The 18,768-nt window shown below is 41.5% G+C and overlaps 1 protein-coding gene across 1 annotated transcript; it reads left to right on the forward strand.

Annotated features, from left to right (window-relative positions):
- Positions 1–15,542: 15,542 nt before the first annotated feature.
- LOC123396620 (peroxidase P7-like) lies at positions 15,543–18,122 on the forward strand. The gene is made up of 3 exons (XM_045091506.1): positions 15,543–15,875; positions 15,985–16,788; positions 17,997–18,122. Exons 1-2 carry the CDS (start codon positions 15,648–15,650, stop codon positions 16,726–16,728), a joined length of 972 nt encoding a protein of 323 aa, XP_044947441.1. The 5' UTR covers positions 15,543–15,647; the 3' UTR covers positions 16,729–16,788; positions 17,997–18,122.
- The last annotated feature ends 646 nt before the right edge of the window (positions 18,123–18,768 follow it).

An 18,768-nucleotide genomic window follows, 5' to 3' on the forward strand; every position in this document is an offset into this window, starting at 1 on the left:
CATTCAGCTCCCAAGAGCACTGAGACGTAAGGCTTTTACCTCCACCGTAGAGGGGCCTGAACTCATACAACCTCGTCGTAGCTAAGGCTCTGGCCATCCTTTCGTACCCTACACATCTACTGTCAGACTTATACCCACGACATGGGGTGTGCATCCAACTTGCTTGCTCATGAAGACGTCGGGCATTTGAGGGAACCCGTCATCAGAATATACAAGCCATATTTGTGAAAAAGTGATTCCCACTAGTATATGAATGATATAACATGAGACTCTCTATATGAAGAACAAGGTGCCACTTTGAGGCACAAGTATGGTAAATGATAGTAGCAAAGTCACATCTCTCTATTTTTCTCTCATTCATTTTTTTATGGTTGGCTCATTTGGCCTCCATCATTTTTTTTTCCTCACTGGGATAATGCTCTAATCATGATGATCATCACACTTTTATTTACTTACAACTCAATATGAAAACTAATACGACCGAATGACTATGTATGAATGTCTCTCGCAGTGTACCAGGATGTGCAAAGATCTAGTGTGACATGTATTATGATGAACGGTGTCTTTGCCACAAACAATATGTTGGCTCTATATGACCATGCAAAGCATTATGCCAACATATCTCAGAATGGCTATGAAAATGCCATATGATGTGTGACATATCTCAGTAGGTATGGTGGGTGTTTTGCAAAAGATATAAGAAGGCATATGTGTGACAGAGCGTGTCATGTCACGAGGTTTGGATGCATCGGCGAAAGTTGCACCGATCCTTGAGGTGAGAACGGGCAGTGCATGGTATAGATGAGGCTAGCAAATATGAGGATGTGAGATTGCGTATGTCCATGATGTCACATTAATCATAAAGAACTCATGTACTTATTGCAAAGTATTATTAGGTTTATCACAAATCAAAGTACTACTCATATGCCTTGAGGGAGAGGGTTGGGAAGAACTATCCATCACGCGACTCCGACTCGAAACAACACTAGGATTTCGACGAGGAATAGAAATGCTCACACATCATCACCATGCCTTTTTGATTTTTTAGATTAACAAGAAGTTCAACATCTCTTAATATCAACACATCTATGAAGTAATAATAATAATGCACTCACACCTTTTCCATATCATCACATCAATATCATTAATCCATAATTTCTCCATATGTGATACATGATGGTTTTAATTATTATTCAATGAACACGTATTTTTTTATCTGGTATTATGACCCATACAAATTACTGTCACTATTTATTTAACTCTCAAACAAATAAAAGTGAAGAATGAGAGCATAATATTTCTATAAAATCTACATGCCACCGTGTTAAAAAAGATATAAGTGAAGTACTAGAGCAACTGCTAAGCTCATAAGATATAAGTGAAGCAAATGAAGTATTCAAACAAATTATGATGATGGTGTATCTACCTCAAATAAGTGTGTCTAGAAAATGATGATTGTGGCAAAATGAAAGTAAAAGTAAACAAAATCAAACGACGCTCCAAGCAAAACTCCTATCATGTGATGAATAAAAATGTAACTCCAAGTGACATACCGATGGATTGAGACGAAAGAGAGGATGCCTTCCGAGGAAGCCCCAAGATTAGATGTTTGAGTCTTCCTATAATATTACCTTGGGTGCATTGGGCATCCCCAAGCTTAGGCTTTTACTTCTCCTCATTCCTTTGTCCATCGGTATAATACCAAAAACTTGAAAACTTCAATCACATAAAACTCAACCAAACTTCTTGAGATCCATTTAGTATAAGCAATATATCAAATACTTCAGGTACTTCTATAAGTTTATTATTATTTTATTTTAGCATAAGGTACTGTATTGTAACCTCTTCATGTCTTATACCCCCACTACAATCCATAGCATCATCAAAACAAGCAAACTATACAAGCAAAAACAGAATCTGACTAAAACAGAACAGTTTGTAGTAATCTATATTGAACCTATACTTCTGTAACTCCAAAAATTCCGAAAATTAGGTCGACCATAGGAATTTATATAGAAATAATGTGTAAAAAATTCAGCATAAAACGACGTTCCGGTAAAATCAAATAAATTCTGCACTGGACGTTAAAATTTGTGCTTTTGCACCGTATAAATTCCACTCATCATACAAATCATCCCAAAGGCTTTACTTGGCACAAACACTAACTAAAACATAAAATACAATCATTACAGATTCAATAATCATGTTATCACAAACAAACATAAAGTAAATAACAAAAATAAAGATAACTATTGGGTTGCCTCCCAACAAGCGTTATTGTTTTATGCCCCCAGCAAGGCATATTGCATAGTTTCAAGTGTTGTCATCTTTGATATAAAGGTCCTTAAAAACACAACCATGGATAGTAGGAACAAGAGGAGGCTTGTGGTAGGATCTTTTATCAAGTTTATAAAGTTGGGGTGAACACTAATCGTTCTGAGATCTTCATTTCTTTTGGTAGGAGGTGTATTAATGCTCTTAGGAATGTATATGAACTTGGGACTTTTGTTTTGAGAAGTACTAGCATAGTTTTAGATGGTGTGAAGGCGGAACCCACTTTGTTGCGGTGAACTCTCTTCCTCTACCAAGCAATAGTCACTAGTAGAAAAGAGGGATTTTGTCCAGGGCCTGCAATCCCATTAGTCCCGGTTCACCCACGAACCAGGACCTATGGTGTCATTGGTCCCGGTTCGTGAGGCCAGGGCGCTCGCCGGGCATCATGGGCCATTGGTCCCGGTTTGTGTCAACCCTTTGGTCCCGGTTCCGGACACGCACTGGGACCAATAGGCCGGAACCTTTCGTATCCACCTTTAGTCCCGGTTGGTGGGTCAAACCGGGACTAGGTGGACCATTTTTATCCCTCTTTAGTCCCGGTTAGTATATGAAACCGGGACGAAGTGGTGGCGGCAACCATTCGTATCACCCTTTAGTCCCGGTTGGTAGCTCCACCCGGGACTAAAGGCCCAAACAGTTTGCCTCCCGCTTCGCAAAAGCACAACCAAAGCAGAGTCTGTTGCCCTTTCTCTTTTCTTCTCCTCTCTTCTTCCCTTCTCTTCTTCCACCATGCCAACTCGCTACGGAGAGGTGCCCGCACATGGCAAGACCAAGCTCGATGTCGTGTACACGAACGAAAGCAGGGGGTGTCGCATTTTCTTTGACACTTGAAGGGACGATGGCTTGACGCCACGCGGATCATGAGAAGTTCTTGGGTCTTGATCTGGTGTCCATGGCCGATCAACGAGGTGTTGTCGTCATCCAACTATGTTTCAAACATCATGTCTTGATCTTCCAATGGGCAAGGTATGTTTTGATCCAACGTTATGAAAATTGCATATATATATATATATATATATATATATATATATATATATATATATATATAGTGATTTCTTTAGGTTCCATTGGATAGAAATATGTAGTTTCTATATATGTTCCATTGGATAGTTAATTAAGGGTTTCTTGATCAATTCATAGGATATGTAAATTGCATAGGATCGATAGCAATATGTTTCATTTTGGAATCCTATAAAGATCAATTTCTTTAGTTGTAGTGAAACAATTTTATGCAACGTTCTTTTATCCAAGGTTTTGAAAATTGCATATAGCTAGTGATCTCTCTAGGTTTCATTGGATAGCAATATGATATGTCATAGTTATGAAAATTGCATATAGCTAGTGATCTCTCTAGGTTTCATTGGATAGCTATAGTGATCTCTCTAGGTTCCATTGGATAGCAATATGCAATATGTCTAGCTTGTTGCATATTTGCAAAACCATGGGAGAATATATATATATATATATATATATATATATATATATATATATATATATATATATATATATATATATATATATATATATATATATAGCGCTATTCGTCATCCTCGGTGAGGAATAGTTATTCTTCACCCCCCCTCTATTTCAACATCAATGCACTGCAATTTTACGTTCCGTAAAATTTATCTTATTTTAAACCTAAAAAGAGATCGTAAAAAAATAATCAGCATAAAAATATTTCATGTCACGTAAAATTACGAACATAAAAAAATAGTGCAAAAAATACAATAAATTCAAATTTTTCTGGTTGTGACCTATAATTTTTGTATTTTTGTCAAATTTTACGTAGTTATTCAATATAAATGTAACTATCTGTATTTGAAATTTAATCTATTTATAAATTGATCGTAAGATTATCTCGGGTGAAAAATAAACTATTCTGCATCCTGGGTGATGAATAGAGTTTCTATATATATATAGATAGATAGATAGATATGTATGTATATATATATATATGTATGTATATATATATATACATACATATATATATATGTAATTTACGATTTCTTGATCAATTCATAGAATATGAAAATTGCATAGGATAGCAATATGTTCCATTTGAATCCTAAAGATAATTTTCTCTTTAGTTGTAGTGAAACATTTTTCCTTGTTACAGCAGTATGTAACATTTGTTCCATTTTAATTTGTTGTTGTGGTGGTAGCGACAAGCATTGTCCAGAACTCATGGACTTCCTTCGCAACGGCATTAGTTTCGCTACCGTTGACATAAGGAACGACAAGCTGAAGATGAGGCACAGCTTCAATATTGAGATACCACCTGATTGCCTCATTGATCTCCAACATGAATTTAGGCTTCGTCATGATGGGACTTCGATGGCTCATATGGCAGTCGCCTTGATCGACAAGGAGTATGGTGATATGAAGACCAAATTCCCAAAGTCCCAGCACAGGCTTTGGGAGAGGACCCCACTTGACCGTATCAACATTGAGTATGCAGCAAAAGATGCATACGTTTCATACCAGTTGTACCGCAAGCTTCGAGTCGTCAACTATGGCCAACGTCACCTCAGACGAGGTGGATATTCTAATTCAGACGATTCAGACGAGTAGTGTTCACAACGGCGAACATTTGTATATATATCTATGCTAGCTATTATTATGTACTATTTAGACTAGTATCATTATGTACTGCTTGAACCAATTTATATATGTCTAGTTTCTGTTTGTGCCACTATAGTTTCCAAATTTGAATGGTTTAGCCCTTTCTAACTTGATTTGCTACTTTTGAATGGTTTAGCCCTTTCTAACTTTATGGTATCATGTATTTTGCCACATATATATACAAAAAGTCTTCAGTTCAAATAAGTTCAAAAAAATTAAATCCCTTTTGTAACAGATCTGTTTTTGATTAAAATAGTCATTTAAAGTAACCTAAAACCTACCAAATTGAATATAATGATAAAAACACAGTCATATTAAATACCAGGAAAAAGAATCACTCAAAATCTATTTTTAGTAAAGTTATTCACAAAATTAAGCAAATAAAGTGAAAAACGAAACATCTAGTTCAAATAAGTTCAAAAAATGAAATCTCTTTTGTAACAGATGAGTTTTCGTAAGAAACCCTGATACTTCGAAAGAGATTGTTCGATTTGTACACGAAGTGCATCCAGTTTTTGCCGCAACCATCTCAACTTTATAGCACATGCTATGTGGGTGAAATGATGATACCATGCCAACTTTCAACCTATTCAAAGTTCATTTGTAGTGCTTTTCAATTTTTGGGTCATTTAGCTCAAAAAAATCAGTAAATACATGAAAAATATCGAATGAACTCAAAAAGTGTTGAAAACTGATGATGTGGCCTTGAATGGTGCATTTGGAACACACAAAAAGTCTTGAGTTCAAATAAGTTTAAAAAATGTAATCCATTTTGTAATACACTTGTTTTCATAAGAAACCCTCATACTTCGAAAGAGATTGTCCGATTTGTACATGAAGTGCATCCAGTTTTTGCTACAACCCTCTCAACTTTTTAGCACATGCTATGTGGGTGAAATGATGATACGATGCCAACTTTCAACCTGTTCAGAGTTCATTTGTAGTGCTTTTCAATCTCTGGGTCATTTAGCTAAAAAAATATTGCATGAAAAATACCAAATAAACTCAAAAAGTGTTGAAAATTGATGATGTGGCCTTGAATAGTGCATTTTGAGCACACAAAAAGTCTTGAGTTGAAATAAGTTAAAAAAATGAAATCCCTTTTGTAAGAGATGAGTTTTCGTAAGAAACCCTGTTACTTCAAAAGACATTGTCTGATTTGTACGCGAAGTGCATTGATACGTCTCAAACGTATCTATAATTTTTGATGGTTTCATGCTGTTATCTTGTCTTCTTTGGATGTTTTATGTACCTTTTATATCTTTTTTGGGCCTAACTTATTAATTCAGTGCCAAGTGTCAGTTCCTGTTTTTCTGTGTTTTTTACTCTTTTCAGATCTGATTTTGGAACGGAGTCCAAACGGAATAAAAACCCCGAAATGATTTTTTCCCAAACGGAAGAAGATCAGGGGGCCTGTGGGCCAAGCCAGGTGGGCTCTAGGGAGCCCACAAGCTCCCACTCCACCACGTGGGGAGGCGGCGGTGTCAGGGCTTGTGGCCTCCCTGGCCGCCCCCTGGCCTCGATCCTTGGCCTATATATTCCCAAATATTGAGCAAAAAATCAGGGGAGCCTCGAAAATACTTTTCCGCTGCCGCAAGCTTCCGTTTCCGCGAGATCTCATCTGGAGACCCTTCCCGGCGCCCTGCTGGAATGGGACTTTGAAGTTGGAGGGCTTCTTCATCATCATCATCGCCCCTCCAATGACTCGTGAGTAGTTCACTCCAGACCTACGGGTCCGTAGTTAGTAGCTAGATGGCTTCTTCTCTCTCTTGGATCTTCAATACAAAGTTCTCCATGATCTTCATGGAGATCTATCCGATGTAATCTTCTTTGGCGGTGTGTTTGTCGAGATCCGATGAATTCTGGATTTGTGATCAGATTATCTATGATATATATTTGAGTCTTTGCTGATTTCTTATATGCATGATTTGATATCCTTGTAAGTCTCTCCGAGTCTTGGGTTTTGTTAGGCCAACTAGATCTATGATTCTTGCAATGGGAGAAGTGCTTGGTTTTGGGTTCTACCATGTGGTGACCTTTCCCAGTGACAGTAGGGGCAGCAAGGCACACATCAAGTAGTTGCCATCAAGGGTAAAAATATGGGGGTTTTATCATTGGTTTGAGATTATCCCTCTACATCATGTCATCTTGCTTAAGGCGTTCCTCTGTTCTTATGGACTTAATACACTAGATGCATGCTGGATAGCGGTCGACGTGTGGAGTAATAGTAGTAGATGTAGAAAGTATCGGTCTACTTGTTTTGGACATGATGCCTATAGATATAATCATTGCATAGATATCGTCACGACTTTGCGCGGTTCTATCAATTTCTCGACAGTAATTTGTTCACCCACCGTCTACTTGCTTTCATGAGAGAAGCCACTAGTAAACACTACGACCCCCGGGTCTATTCACATCCATCGTTTACACCTCCGCTTTTACTTTGCTTTGTTACTTTGTTGCTTTCAGTGCTCACTTGGCAAACAATCTATAAGGGATTGACAACCCCTTCATAGCGTTGGGAGCAAGCTTTTGTGTTTGTGCAGGATCTTGAGATACTCCTCCACTGGATTGATACCTTGGTTCTCAAACTGAGGGAAATACTTACCACCGCTACGCTACATCACCCTTTCCGCTTAGTGGGAACACCAATGCAAGGCTCCAAGGCCACACGGGAAATCCTTTGCATACTTGCCTAGGAAGTCCCTTAAGGCGTAGCCGCAGCAGAAGGATCAGGCCAAGTATTCTCCCGTCGACGTGCGTATTTCTGGCGCCATTGGAAGGTCTTTTGTTGCAGTAGCAGAAGTATTTCTGGCGCCGTTGCCAGGGAGGAGATATCTATCCAAGTAGGTCTCACAAACTCATCTCTTGCATTTACTTTTTTGCGAGTTGCCTCTCGTTTTCCTCTCCCCCACTTCACATTTGCCGTTTTCGTTTGCCTTTTTGTTTTCCTTTTTTGTTCGCCCTTTTCTCTCGTTTGCCTTTCCGTTGCTGGTGTGCTATGTGCCTTCAATATGCTTGCATCTTCGCTTGCTGAAAATCTAGTGATATGGATCCTCATCCACTTGTTAATCTCTTTAAGAGACCCACTTATGTGGAACGAATTGCTAGTGAGTTGAGTGCACTTGACTATCTTTATGGAGTTTTGCTTGAGTTGCGTGAATCTGAAACTCGTGATGAAGAAACTTATGAAGTGATTCACGAGGGCTCCTTGGATGAAAAGCATGATTGCAATGGTTTCACTATAAATTCTATTAGTGACAATCATGCTAAGAATATGCGAAACCATAAGCTTGGGGATGCTAGTTTTGCTATGTCCACTACTTATTGCAATGATCATGAGTGGGGCGATGATTTTTATTATGATCTTGAAAATTTGTTTAAGCTTCATGATGAATATGATATTTGCAACAATACTGAAAGTGGGATTGCAGAAGTCATGACTTTAGTTGATTATAATCCCACTATTTTTGAAGAGCGTCAACTTTTCATGCATGTGGATCATGAAAAGAATATCCTTTGTCATAGTTACATTGTTGAATTCGAATATGACCCCACATGTAATTGCTATGAGAGAGGAAAATATTATGGTAGAAACTTTCATGTTACCAATATACCTCTCGTTTTGTTGAGATTGACATTGTCTCTTTCTTCTTCCTTGCACATGGTGACTATTGGTTGTCTTGACAATATGTTTTCCTATAAATGCCTATGCATAGGAAGTATGTTAGACTTAGATGTGATTTTCACATGCTTTATGATGCTCTCGTTGTGCTTCAACTCTTGTCTTTTGTGTGAGCATCATTGAATGCCTAGCTAAGGGCGTTAAACAATAGCGCTTGTTGGGAGGCAACCCAACGAATCTATCCTTTTTCTTTGTGTTTGTGTTTTTCACACTTTCATAATTCTATTATGATTGTGTTTTTTGTGTTTCTTTTTGCGTTTGTGCCAAGCAAAACCGTTATGATTAGTCTTGGGACGATTGTTTGGTCATGCTGGAAAAGACAGAAACTTTCTCCTCACGAAAAGAATTTTCATTTTTTCTGTAAGAGCTTTTGAGTTGATTCTTTTTGCTGCTGATTGCTACGCAAATTCTTCAGACTGTCGTAATTTTTCAGAATTTTTGAAGTACCAGAGGTATACAAACTATACAGATTGCTATAGACTGGTCTGCTGTTAACAGATTCTGTTTTTGTTGTGTTGGTTGCTTATTTTGATGAAACTATGGATAGTATCGGGGGGTATTAGCCATGGAAGATTGTAAGTACAGTAACCCAACATCAGCACAAGTAGAATTTAGTTTGCTACAGTACCTAAGGAAGTGGTGGTTTACGTTCTTGTACTAATGTTATCACGAGTTTCTCTTTAAGTTTCCTGTTGTGAAGTTTTCAAGTTTTGGGTGAAGTTCTTATGGACAAAAAGATAAAGAGTGGCAACAGCTCAAGCTTGGGGATGCCCAAGGCACCCCAAGAGATTCAAGGATGCCGTAAAATCCCAAGGCTCCAAGACCACGGGGTAAATCCTTTGCATACTTGCCTAGGAAGTCCCTTAAGGCGTAGCCGCAGCAGAAGGATCAAGCCAAGTATTCTCCCATCGACGTGCCTATTTCTGGCGCCATTGGAAGGTCTTTTGTTGCAGTAGCATGCATCCATTTTTTGCCGCAACCCTCTCAACTTTTCGCACATGCTATGTTGGTGAAATGATGATACCATGCCAACTTTCAACTTATTCAGAGTTCATTTGTAGTGCTTTTCAATTTCTGGATCATTTAACTCAAAAAATCGGTAAATGCATGAAAAATACCAAATGAACTCAGAAAGTGTTTAAAATTGATGATGTGGCCTTGAATGGTGCATTTTAAACACACAAAAAGTCTTGAGTTCAAATCAATTCAAAAAAATAAAATACCTTTTGTAACAGATCTGTTTTTGATTAAAACAGTCATTTAAAATAACCTAAAACCTACCAAATTGAATATAATGATAAAAACATAGTAATATTGAATAGGAGGAAAAAGAGTCACTCAAAAATCTATTTTTTAGTAAAGTTACTCACAAAATAAAATAAATAAAGTAAAAAACGAAACAAAAAAAATAAAAATAAAATGCCACCTACTAGGACACCACGACCTCAATACGACTAGAAACCCAACCAAAGAGTAGGGCAAGGATTCAGGCCCGCACAAGGCCTAGTAGGCCCACACGCAGTGATAAATTAGGCCCGGAAGCATGCAGTTGAGAGGAACTCAACAGGGTCTGCGCACCAGCGCTTATAAACCACTCCCGGTCTCTCTCGGTTAGCGAGGTGGGACTAAACATCCAACCACCCCGCGGCTGTGGCAGGCATAGGCCCTTAGTCCTGGTTTGTGCCACCAACCGACACGAAAGACGCCCTTTCGTGTCGGTTAACGGCACCAACCGGGACTAAAGGTCTCTTCTTCCCTCCCTTTGGGTTGTTGGAAATTGGCCTTTAGTCCCGGTTTGCGGCACCAACCGGGACGAGAGGGGTGCATTGGTCCCGGTTTTTGCCTCGAACCGGGACCACTGGTCTTCGCATATAGGTGGGAGTTGTCAAAATTTCCCCCAAACTCTCCCATTTGTCTCCCGAGCCTGTCCTCCTCGTCGTCGTTGCCATCCCGAGCCCGTCGTCGCCGCCGCCCCGAGCCCGTCCTTCTCCTCCTCGTCGCCGCCGCCCCCGAGCCCGTCCTCCTCGTCGTCGTCGTCGCTGCCCCCGAGCTCGTCGTCGTCGCTAACCCGCCTTATCCACCCTGTGCGCTCCCTCTCTCTTCCTCACTCCCGGCCCCTCACTCCCCCTCACACTATCGGCCCCTCCTCGCTCCGCCTTCCTCCTCCGTCCTCCGTCCTCCTCCCTCCTTCAGTCGTCCCTCCTTCTCCCTCCTCCCTCCTCCCCGCCCCACGTCCTCCCTCCACTCCTCCATTCGCCACCGGCCGGCCCCTCCTCGCTCTTCCTTCATCCTCTGTCCTCCTTCCTGTTCCCTCCTTCAGTCGCCCCTCCTTCTCCCTCCTCCCTCCTCCATCCACAACCCCTTCTCCCTGCTACATTTTGATTTAGTAGGCTAGTTGATATTTTCTTGTTGATATGCAACATTTTGATTTACTTAATAGTCTGTAGTTGATATATAAGAATTTTGATTTAGTATGATTAACTGATTAGTAAAAGTTTAGACATAGTTGATAGTTTTAGTTGATATAAGCCTCTGTTCATATATAACACTTTGACTTAGGATAGTTTCTAGGGTTTAGTTGATAGTTTCTAGTTAACCGAATTATTACTAGGGTTTTAGTATATTATTTTTAGAAATAGTTGATAGTTTCTAGTGATCCTTAAACTATTTACTCATTTGCTAGAATGAGCATCTTATATTTTGTTTATGCAAAAATCAAGTATTTTCCCCTGCCTCATCCTCGCAGTCGTCCCCATCTCCGACCCCCTAAGACCTCTAGGTGAGAATAGCCAAATCCCCATGTTGTTGATATAGATGATAATGTGTTGTAAATGTCGATGACGAAAATGCTAGTGCTAGTCGCCATGTCATTGATGTCGATGATGATGCATTCTGAATATAGAGGATGTCTTGGTGTTCTTGTTTGCAAATGTTGATTCATTTTCGTTCCGGCAAATTTCAAGCGCTCCATATGTCCACTTTTAGCAAAGGTCATGCCCAAATTTTCCATGAATTTCGGCATTACTAGTGCTAGAAACTAGGACATATGGAGTGCCCTGTAATTACCAGAAATGGGAATGAAGAGGAGAAGTAGAGAAAAATAGAAGAAGAGGAGAAGTGGAAGAAAAAGAGGAGAAGTAGAAGAGGAAGGAGATGAAGAAGAGGAGGAAGCAAAGGGAATTATATTTTTTAGGTTAGTTCTGTTTTAGAATTATTTAGGTTAATTCTGTTTTAGAATTATTAGAGGAAGAGGAGGAGAGGAAGAAGAGGAGGAAAAGAAGGAAGGAAGAATTATTTAGGTTAATTCTGTTTTAGAATTAACAGTGATTGGTCATATAAGTTTCCTGGTAGTTGCCTTCGATTGATTTTAAATGTTTCAACTATGAACATAGGAAATGTGTGACGACGAAAGGGAATTCGTTATGTGTGAATACTACGAAGATGAGCGCGGCGTGTGCGACACGCCTCACCTAGTTGGTGGTAGGCACTTCAGCATCATGCTGGATGAGAACTTCGAAGTGGATACAGTAAGTCACAACGACAAGTCTTTTTTCATAATTAAGCATGACTTATTTTGCTTCAACTTACAATTTTTATTTTTTACTGTTCTACTAGTGTATCCCCTGCCATGCAAGAATTTATGTCTTGGATAAGATTGGTTTCAGTACTAAAAAAACTATGGAGGTAAAGAGAGTTCATTTGAGGACCGAGCACGATTATACTTTTGTCGTAAAGTTGTACAATGCAGACACCTACTCCTATTTTGAATGCACAAATTGGCAAGCACTATGGAAGGCTTATGCATTTGAGCCTAATATTCTTATCACCTTTGATATTCGTCCGGAAGATGAAATTGAAGGTAATATCGACAAGTGGGTCGATGTGCACACGCCTCCGGTTCTACCATTATGTGAGTTTTTCAACCATATTTATCAAGTAATTTATATTGTTTATTTAAAAATAGTTGACAACTTATTTCCATTGAATGCTTCTTTTCGTTCTTCAAAAAATGTACGGAAGATGGTAGACAGAACCTACTACTACAATGATGAAGCAGAATTAACTTATAAGGAGAAAAATCATCTTATCGCATTTATTAATTATCTTGAGAATTACAATAGCTATTATCAAACTCCTCCACATTATGGTCAATACGTGCCACTAGTGCACGTGGTGAACTACGGTAATATCCATGGAGATTACATGGTAAGATTTTCTACTATTACGACATCCATGCATCTTTTGCATAAATTCTTCTAAAATTAAACTACATTGCTAACTACAAAGTTATTACTATGTTTTTCAATAGAAAATCCCGAAGGATTGTGTGCCTCATCTGATGTTTTCGAGAGGTCACGTTGTTGTTATGAGCTTAGAGCAACCACGGCCAGGTCAGCCTACGCATCACTCCTATCCATACCGGATTTCTAAAACTGATGAAGTCATGACAATCAAAGATTGGAAAAAATGTATGGTCTATCGTAGAGAGATACTTGGAAGCAACATTGTGCGTAGGCCAAGAATTGGAGACACAATGATCTCCATTCTTCATAATGGAGAGTCAGGGCCTATCTTGTTTTATGATATTGTACCTAAGAGAGGGTAGAGTAGGTCCTATGAGAGAGGAGTAGGTCCTAGGTACAATGTGTTATTATGTGCTACAATGCGTTAGAGTTGACGATGATGATGAGGATGAGTTGTGATTATGACTAGTGACCAACTTGTTATATGATGTCTCATTGACAAAAATGATGATTAAATAGTGTTGGTGGTAATGACTATGATGATTATTAGCTATAGTGATGCAAGAGTTTTTATATTAATATGATGATGATGTTGATCATGATTATCATGCTGATTTGTTATTATGATCATGATTGGTCATTATATCATTGGGGAAAGGAAAGCGGATTAGATTCATGTGGATGGATCAAAAGTGACTAAAAGTTGAATTAGTAGGATTGTCGTCCTACTAATTCAACTTTTGATCACTTTTGATTCATTTGGATGAATAAAATCCATGTGTTCTTCCTCACAATGATATAGAATCCATTTGGATGAAGGAAAGTGGATTTGATTCATGTGACGCGTGGATGCCATTTGATCCCGGTTGGTGTGACCAAGCGGGACTAAAGTTCCTCCTGCCTGGGCTCCCCGCAGTGGGCACGTGGAGACCCTTCGGGCCCGGTTCGTAAGCCAACCGGACTAAAGGTTTGGGCCTTTAGTTTCGACCCCTTAGTCCCGGTTCCTTTGGAACCGGGACAAATGGGCCTTTTTCTACTAGTGAGTGCACGCGTGCTCTAAGAGTGCTTGCACTTGATACTGATGCAGATGACGTTGGCGCGATGGTCAGGATGGAGGAGATCACATGCCTCAAGACTACTCTCAAGTTTGCCCGTGTTTTGGTATAGGTTTTTGGAGCAGGGTGTTTGAGAGAACCGAATGCACGGGACATCGAGAAGTTGTTGGCTATTGGAGAGGTGAGAGGATTTCCAGACATACTCAGATTAATTGATTGCATGCATTGACAATGAAAAAGATGCCTCGAAGGTTTGTAGAGAATGTATCAAGGTCACATCAAAAAGGCCACCATTATACTAGAAGTGGTGGAAGCACACGGCTTATGAATTTGACATGCTTTCTTTAGAATGTTGAGTTATCACAACGACATCATCGATCTTCAGCGTTCAGGACGGTTTGCAACGGGGACTCACCGCCATGCAAATACACCGTCAATGGACAAGACTACAACATGTGATACTATCTTGTCGATAGAATCTACCCTCAGTGAGGGCGTTTTGTGAAGATCATATCTGAACCATACAGAGCAAAACAGAGCCACTTTGCAACAATGCAGCAAGCGGCTTGGAAGGATGTGGAGAGGGCATTTGGTGTGCTTCAGGCTAGTTGGCAAATTGTTTGTGAAGCTATAATGATGTGGGAATCAGAAACTTTATGACAGCTCATGACATATTGTGTTATTTTATGCAATATGATTATCGAGGATGAGGATGACGGTGTAATCCAAACCAATCATTTTGAAGCACCTCGGGAACAGTTGAAATCCCAAAAAATCAAGATGCAGTCCAGCTTATGATTTTTTTGCAGAATCTTTGAGATCATCATATGCATGCGCATCTATTCAATGATCTTGTGAAGCATATGTGGACCTACAAAGGAAAACAAAGAGCTGGTGTTTGATTGTGCGTTTAAAACAAATTTAATATAATTTATATTTGGTTTCAACATTAGTTATTTACGTGCAATAATGACTTGTGATCAACGTATATAGTATTGCATGAATTTAAGAGTTTTAATTTAAAATATGTGAATGCTGGGAGTGAAATATGAGATGTGTTCACGGACGTGTCCGGATGTGTTTGTAGAAATTAGGGGGCGGATTTGTTTGGTTCGGTTGGAGATGATGTTAGATGATGTTTTCTCCGACCGTGCAAAAATGGACTACTCGTCTCTTTTCTTTTTAACTCAGACTACTCATTTTTTGAACCAGGCAAACAGCCCAAGTGGACAACATCAACATGCATGTTTGCGATTCAACGGTTTGCCCCAGCCCGTTCTGTAACACCTTTTGTTTCCAGCCAGCGACTGGATTCTCGGCGCGGACACCATCCAAGCAAGCAACCGTGTCGACGGGAAATTTTTTTATTCTTGTGTAATGTAATTCAAGCCAGGTACGTGCATGTATTAGTTAGCCTGTCCATTCCCGGTGCTTTTCTTTTCTCTTCTTCGGGTCCGATCCGGTCCTGACCTCGTCAGCCTTCCGGCCAAGAAACACGAGGCTGCAGCTCGCGAGTGGAGCTACAAAATATTGCAGAGCGTTCGCACATACGCACACACGCGCATAAAAGCATGCAACTTGTGCACGAGCACTATATAAGCACATGCTTTCATTCATGTTCCACACACGCTCTCCTTGCTTTGCTTCTTCTCCACTGTGCAGCGATCGCTTCTCATCATCCATAGTCAACCGACACAGGCATCCATGGCGTCCTCCAGCTCCAGGGGCCCTTGTTGGGTCGCGCTCGCGCTGCTCCTTTTCGTTGCTCTGGTGAGCACCGCCAATGGCGACGAGCTCTCCGCGGGTTACTACGAGAAGACGTGCCCCAACGTGCAGCACGTCGTGCGATCAGTGATGGCGAGCAGGGTCGCCGCCCAGCCGAGGATGGCGCCCGCCGTCCTCCGCCTCTTCTTCCACGACTGCTTCATCAACGTATATACGCATCTCTATACTAGCTACTTCCACATATATATTCTTACCTGCTACTAGAGTTTCATTTGCTTTGCTGATGCTATGGTTGACAAATACGGCGTGACGACAGGGATGTGATGCTTCCGTTCTCCTGGACGCAACTCCCTTCTCCCCGGGCGAGAAGGATGCGGAGCCCAACGACTCCCTCACCGGCTACTCCGTGATTGACGACATCAAGTCGGCGCTCGAGCAGGGCTGTCCGGCAACCGTCTCCTGCGCCGACGTCATCGCCCTCGCCTCCCGCGACGCCGTGGCCCTGCTCGGAGGCCCCACCTGGAGCGTGCCCCTCGGCCGCAAGGACTCACGCTTCGCCGCCGACCCGGAGTCCACCAAGAAGGGCCTCCCTAGCCCCAAAGACAACCTCGGCGAGCTCGTCACCATGTTCGCAGAGCTCAACCTCGACGCCCGTGACATGACCGCGCTCTCCGGCGCCCACACCGTCGGGATGGCCAACTGCGAGACGTACAGGGACCGCGTTTACGGCGGCAACGGCGACATCGACCCCTCCTTCGCAGAGGCCACCCGGCAGACGTGCCAGGCTCCTTCTGGTAGAGCGCCGTTCGACGTGCAGACGCCCATGAGGTTCGACAACGCTTACTACCGGAACCTTATCGCGCGGCGCGGTCTCCTCACCTCCGACCAGACTCTCTACGGCGGTGGAGGTCTGCAGGACAATCTCGTGGAGATGTACAGCGCCGACGGCGAGGCGTTCGCGAGGGACTTCGCCAAGGCCATGGTGAAGATGGGAAACATACCTCCGCCCAAGGGAATGCCCGTGGAGGTGAGGCTCAAGTGCTCCATGGCCAACTATTGATTGCTCTCGATCCTAAGTGCGTCATGTAATTAATCAGGCCCGGTCATATTTGATTCATTCATTAATTAAGTGTATCACATTTTGTAACAAGTACTCGTGTTAATTTGTTGTCAACAGAATGTTTGGCACAAATGTTCCCATACATGTGTGTGTAATAAATGGTCATTCGCAAGTTTGTTTTAACGGGTAATATACAATCACTACGGGAATAAAGCTTTTTTCCAACGGCGTAATCTATGCCGACAGGGGCTGTCGGCATATATTGCCCTATGCCGACGGTTGACAGGCAATCGTCGGGTCGGAAAAATCGTCAGCATACGTCGACGTATGCCTAGAGCCCCGTCGGCATAGGAAGGTTGTCGGCATAAATCAATCTATGCCTACGGTGACCGTCGGCATAGGGCAGCCGTCAGCATAAACGTGGGCCCGACGGCCCATTGATAGACGGTAGGATGACATCGTGAAATATATGTCGACATCTCTAACGGCGGTCGTCGTCATATCCTTGTGATACTTGTGGTCTGCGTTGGATTTTCCGTGAAGAGGAATGCGTTATCGTAACACAATATGGCTAAGTATTTCCCTTAGTTATGAAACCAAGGCTATCGAACCAATAGGAATATCAACCACAACCGTCTTCAGTGGCTGCACACAAAAAAATAAACAACTTGCATCCAACGCGGACAAAAGGGTTGTCAGCCCCCTTGATCTTGTTATTTTCAAGCAAATGAGATGTGTAGATCTCTACTATTAAAGCAGAATTGAACGTCATGATGGTTCGACCAGCTATGGTTCGACCTCTCGATCCAAGCTCTCCCACCCTCGCTAAGTTCCACCCCTCATACAACACATGCTAGAAAATATCCCAGGAACAGCCCACGTTCGAGTATAGCCAAAAAAGAAAAAAAAACCGCTCGCACGATCTCCACCTCCTTCCCACCTTCGCGTGTGCCGTGTGCATCCAGATCTCTCTTCCCTACATGCCTTGTCCGCACCCCTTCTCCCGTGACCACCCAGCGCCTCCGATGGACGCCAGCTAGACTCTCCGTCGACCGCCCGACTCCTCCCTCTTCTGTAAGCATGACTCCCTCACGCCAATCTTTCCCCGCCTGACCGGCCGCTCGCTCCCACTGCAGCAGGACGAGGATGACGAGGTCGAGGCCGGATGGGAGGAGGGGCAGGAGGAGGTCGCCGAGGGCCCCGAGGGATACATTATGGTCAAACGGGAGGGGAGGCCGGGAGCCTGCGCCCGCCCGCGCGCACCATACATTAAGTGTACCCATACATGTGTGTGTGTAATAAATGGTTGTTTTCAAGTTTGTTTTAACGGGGAAATATATAATAAGCTCGCATTCGATACTTATATAAGATAATGAGCTTGGATTTGATTGTTATATTTCTGCACTTGGTGATTATCAGCGACTCTTCCGCATGTCCGAATGGCTATTCAGTCGAATTGCCAATAAAATGAAATCTAATGAACCATTCTTCAAACAATGAAGGAATGTTGTCTGCTGTTTTTTGTTTTTGTTTGCAGAAGATGACCGCAACACTTCAAATGATTGCATATGGCACACTAGTAGATATTTATCCGCAGATACGAAAGATGGATATCTTTGAGTGGCTGAAGTTACAACCATATAAAGTGCACAAAAAGTGTTCGTCCATACTCTGGTTAAGGTTTATTGAACTACTCCCTCCGTTTTTAAATATAAGTCTTTTAAGAAATTTTACTACGGGTCTATATACAAAGCAAAATGAATGAATTTGTATTCTAAAGTATGTCTATATATATTCGTATGTAGTCCATTAGTGGAACATCTAGAAAAGACTTATATTTAGGAACAGAGGGAGTACCATTTGTGAGCACCGAACGCTGATGAAAGAGGCTTTTCACCCGCAAAAAAAAAAGATGAAAGAGGCTTTTAGCAATGAATGAAGTAAGAGGATGATCCGAGATGCTTAGGAGTGCTCACGTTACTAGAAGGATCAGGCCCATTAAGTTGTGCGGTTGTTTTTTTGGATTTCATAAATCAAATT

This window comes from Hordeum vulgare, chromosome 5H (genome assembly GCF_904849725.1).
Source record: "Hordeum vulgare subsp. vulgare chromosome 5H, MorexV3_pseudomolecules_assembly, whole genome shotgun sequence".
NCBI classification, from domain to species: Eukaryota; Viridiplantae; Streptophyta; class Magnoliopsida; order Poales; family Poaceae; genus Hordeum; species Hordeum vulgare.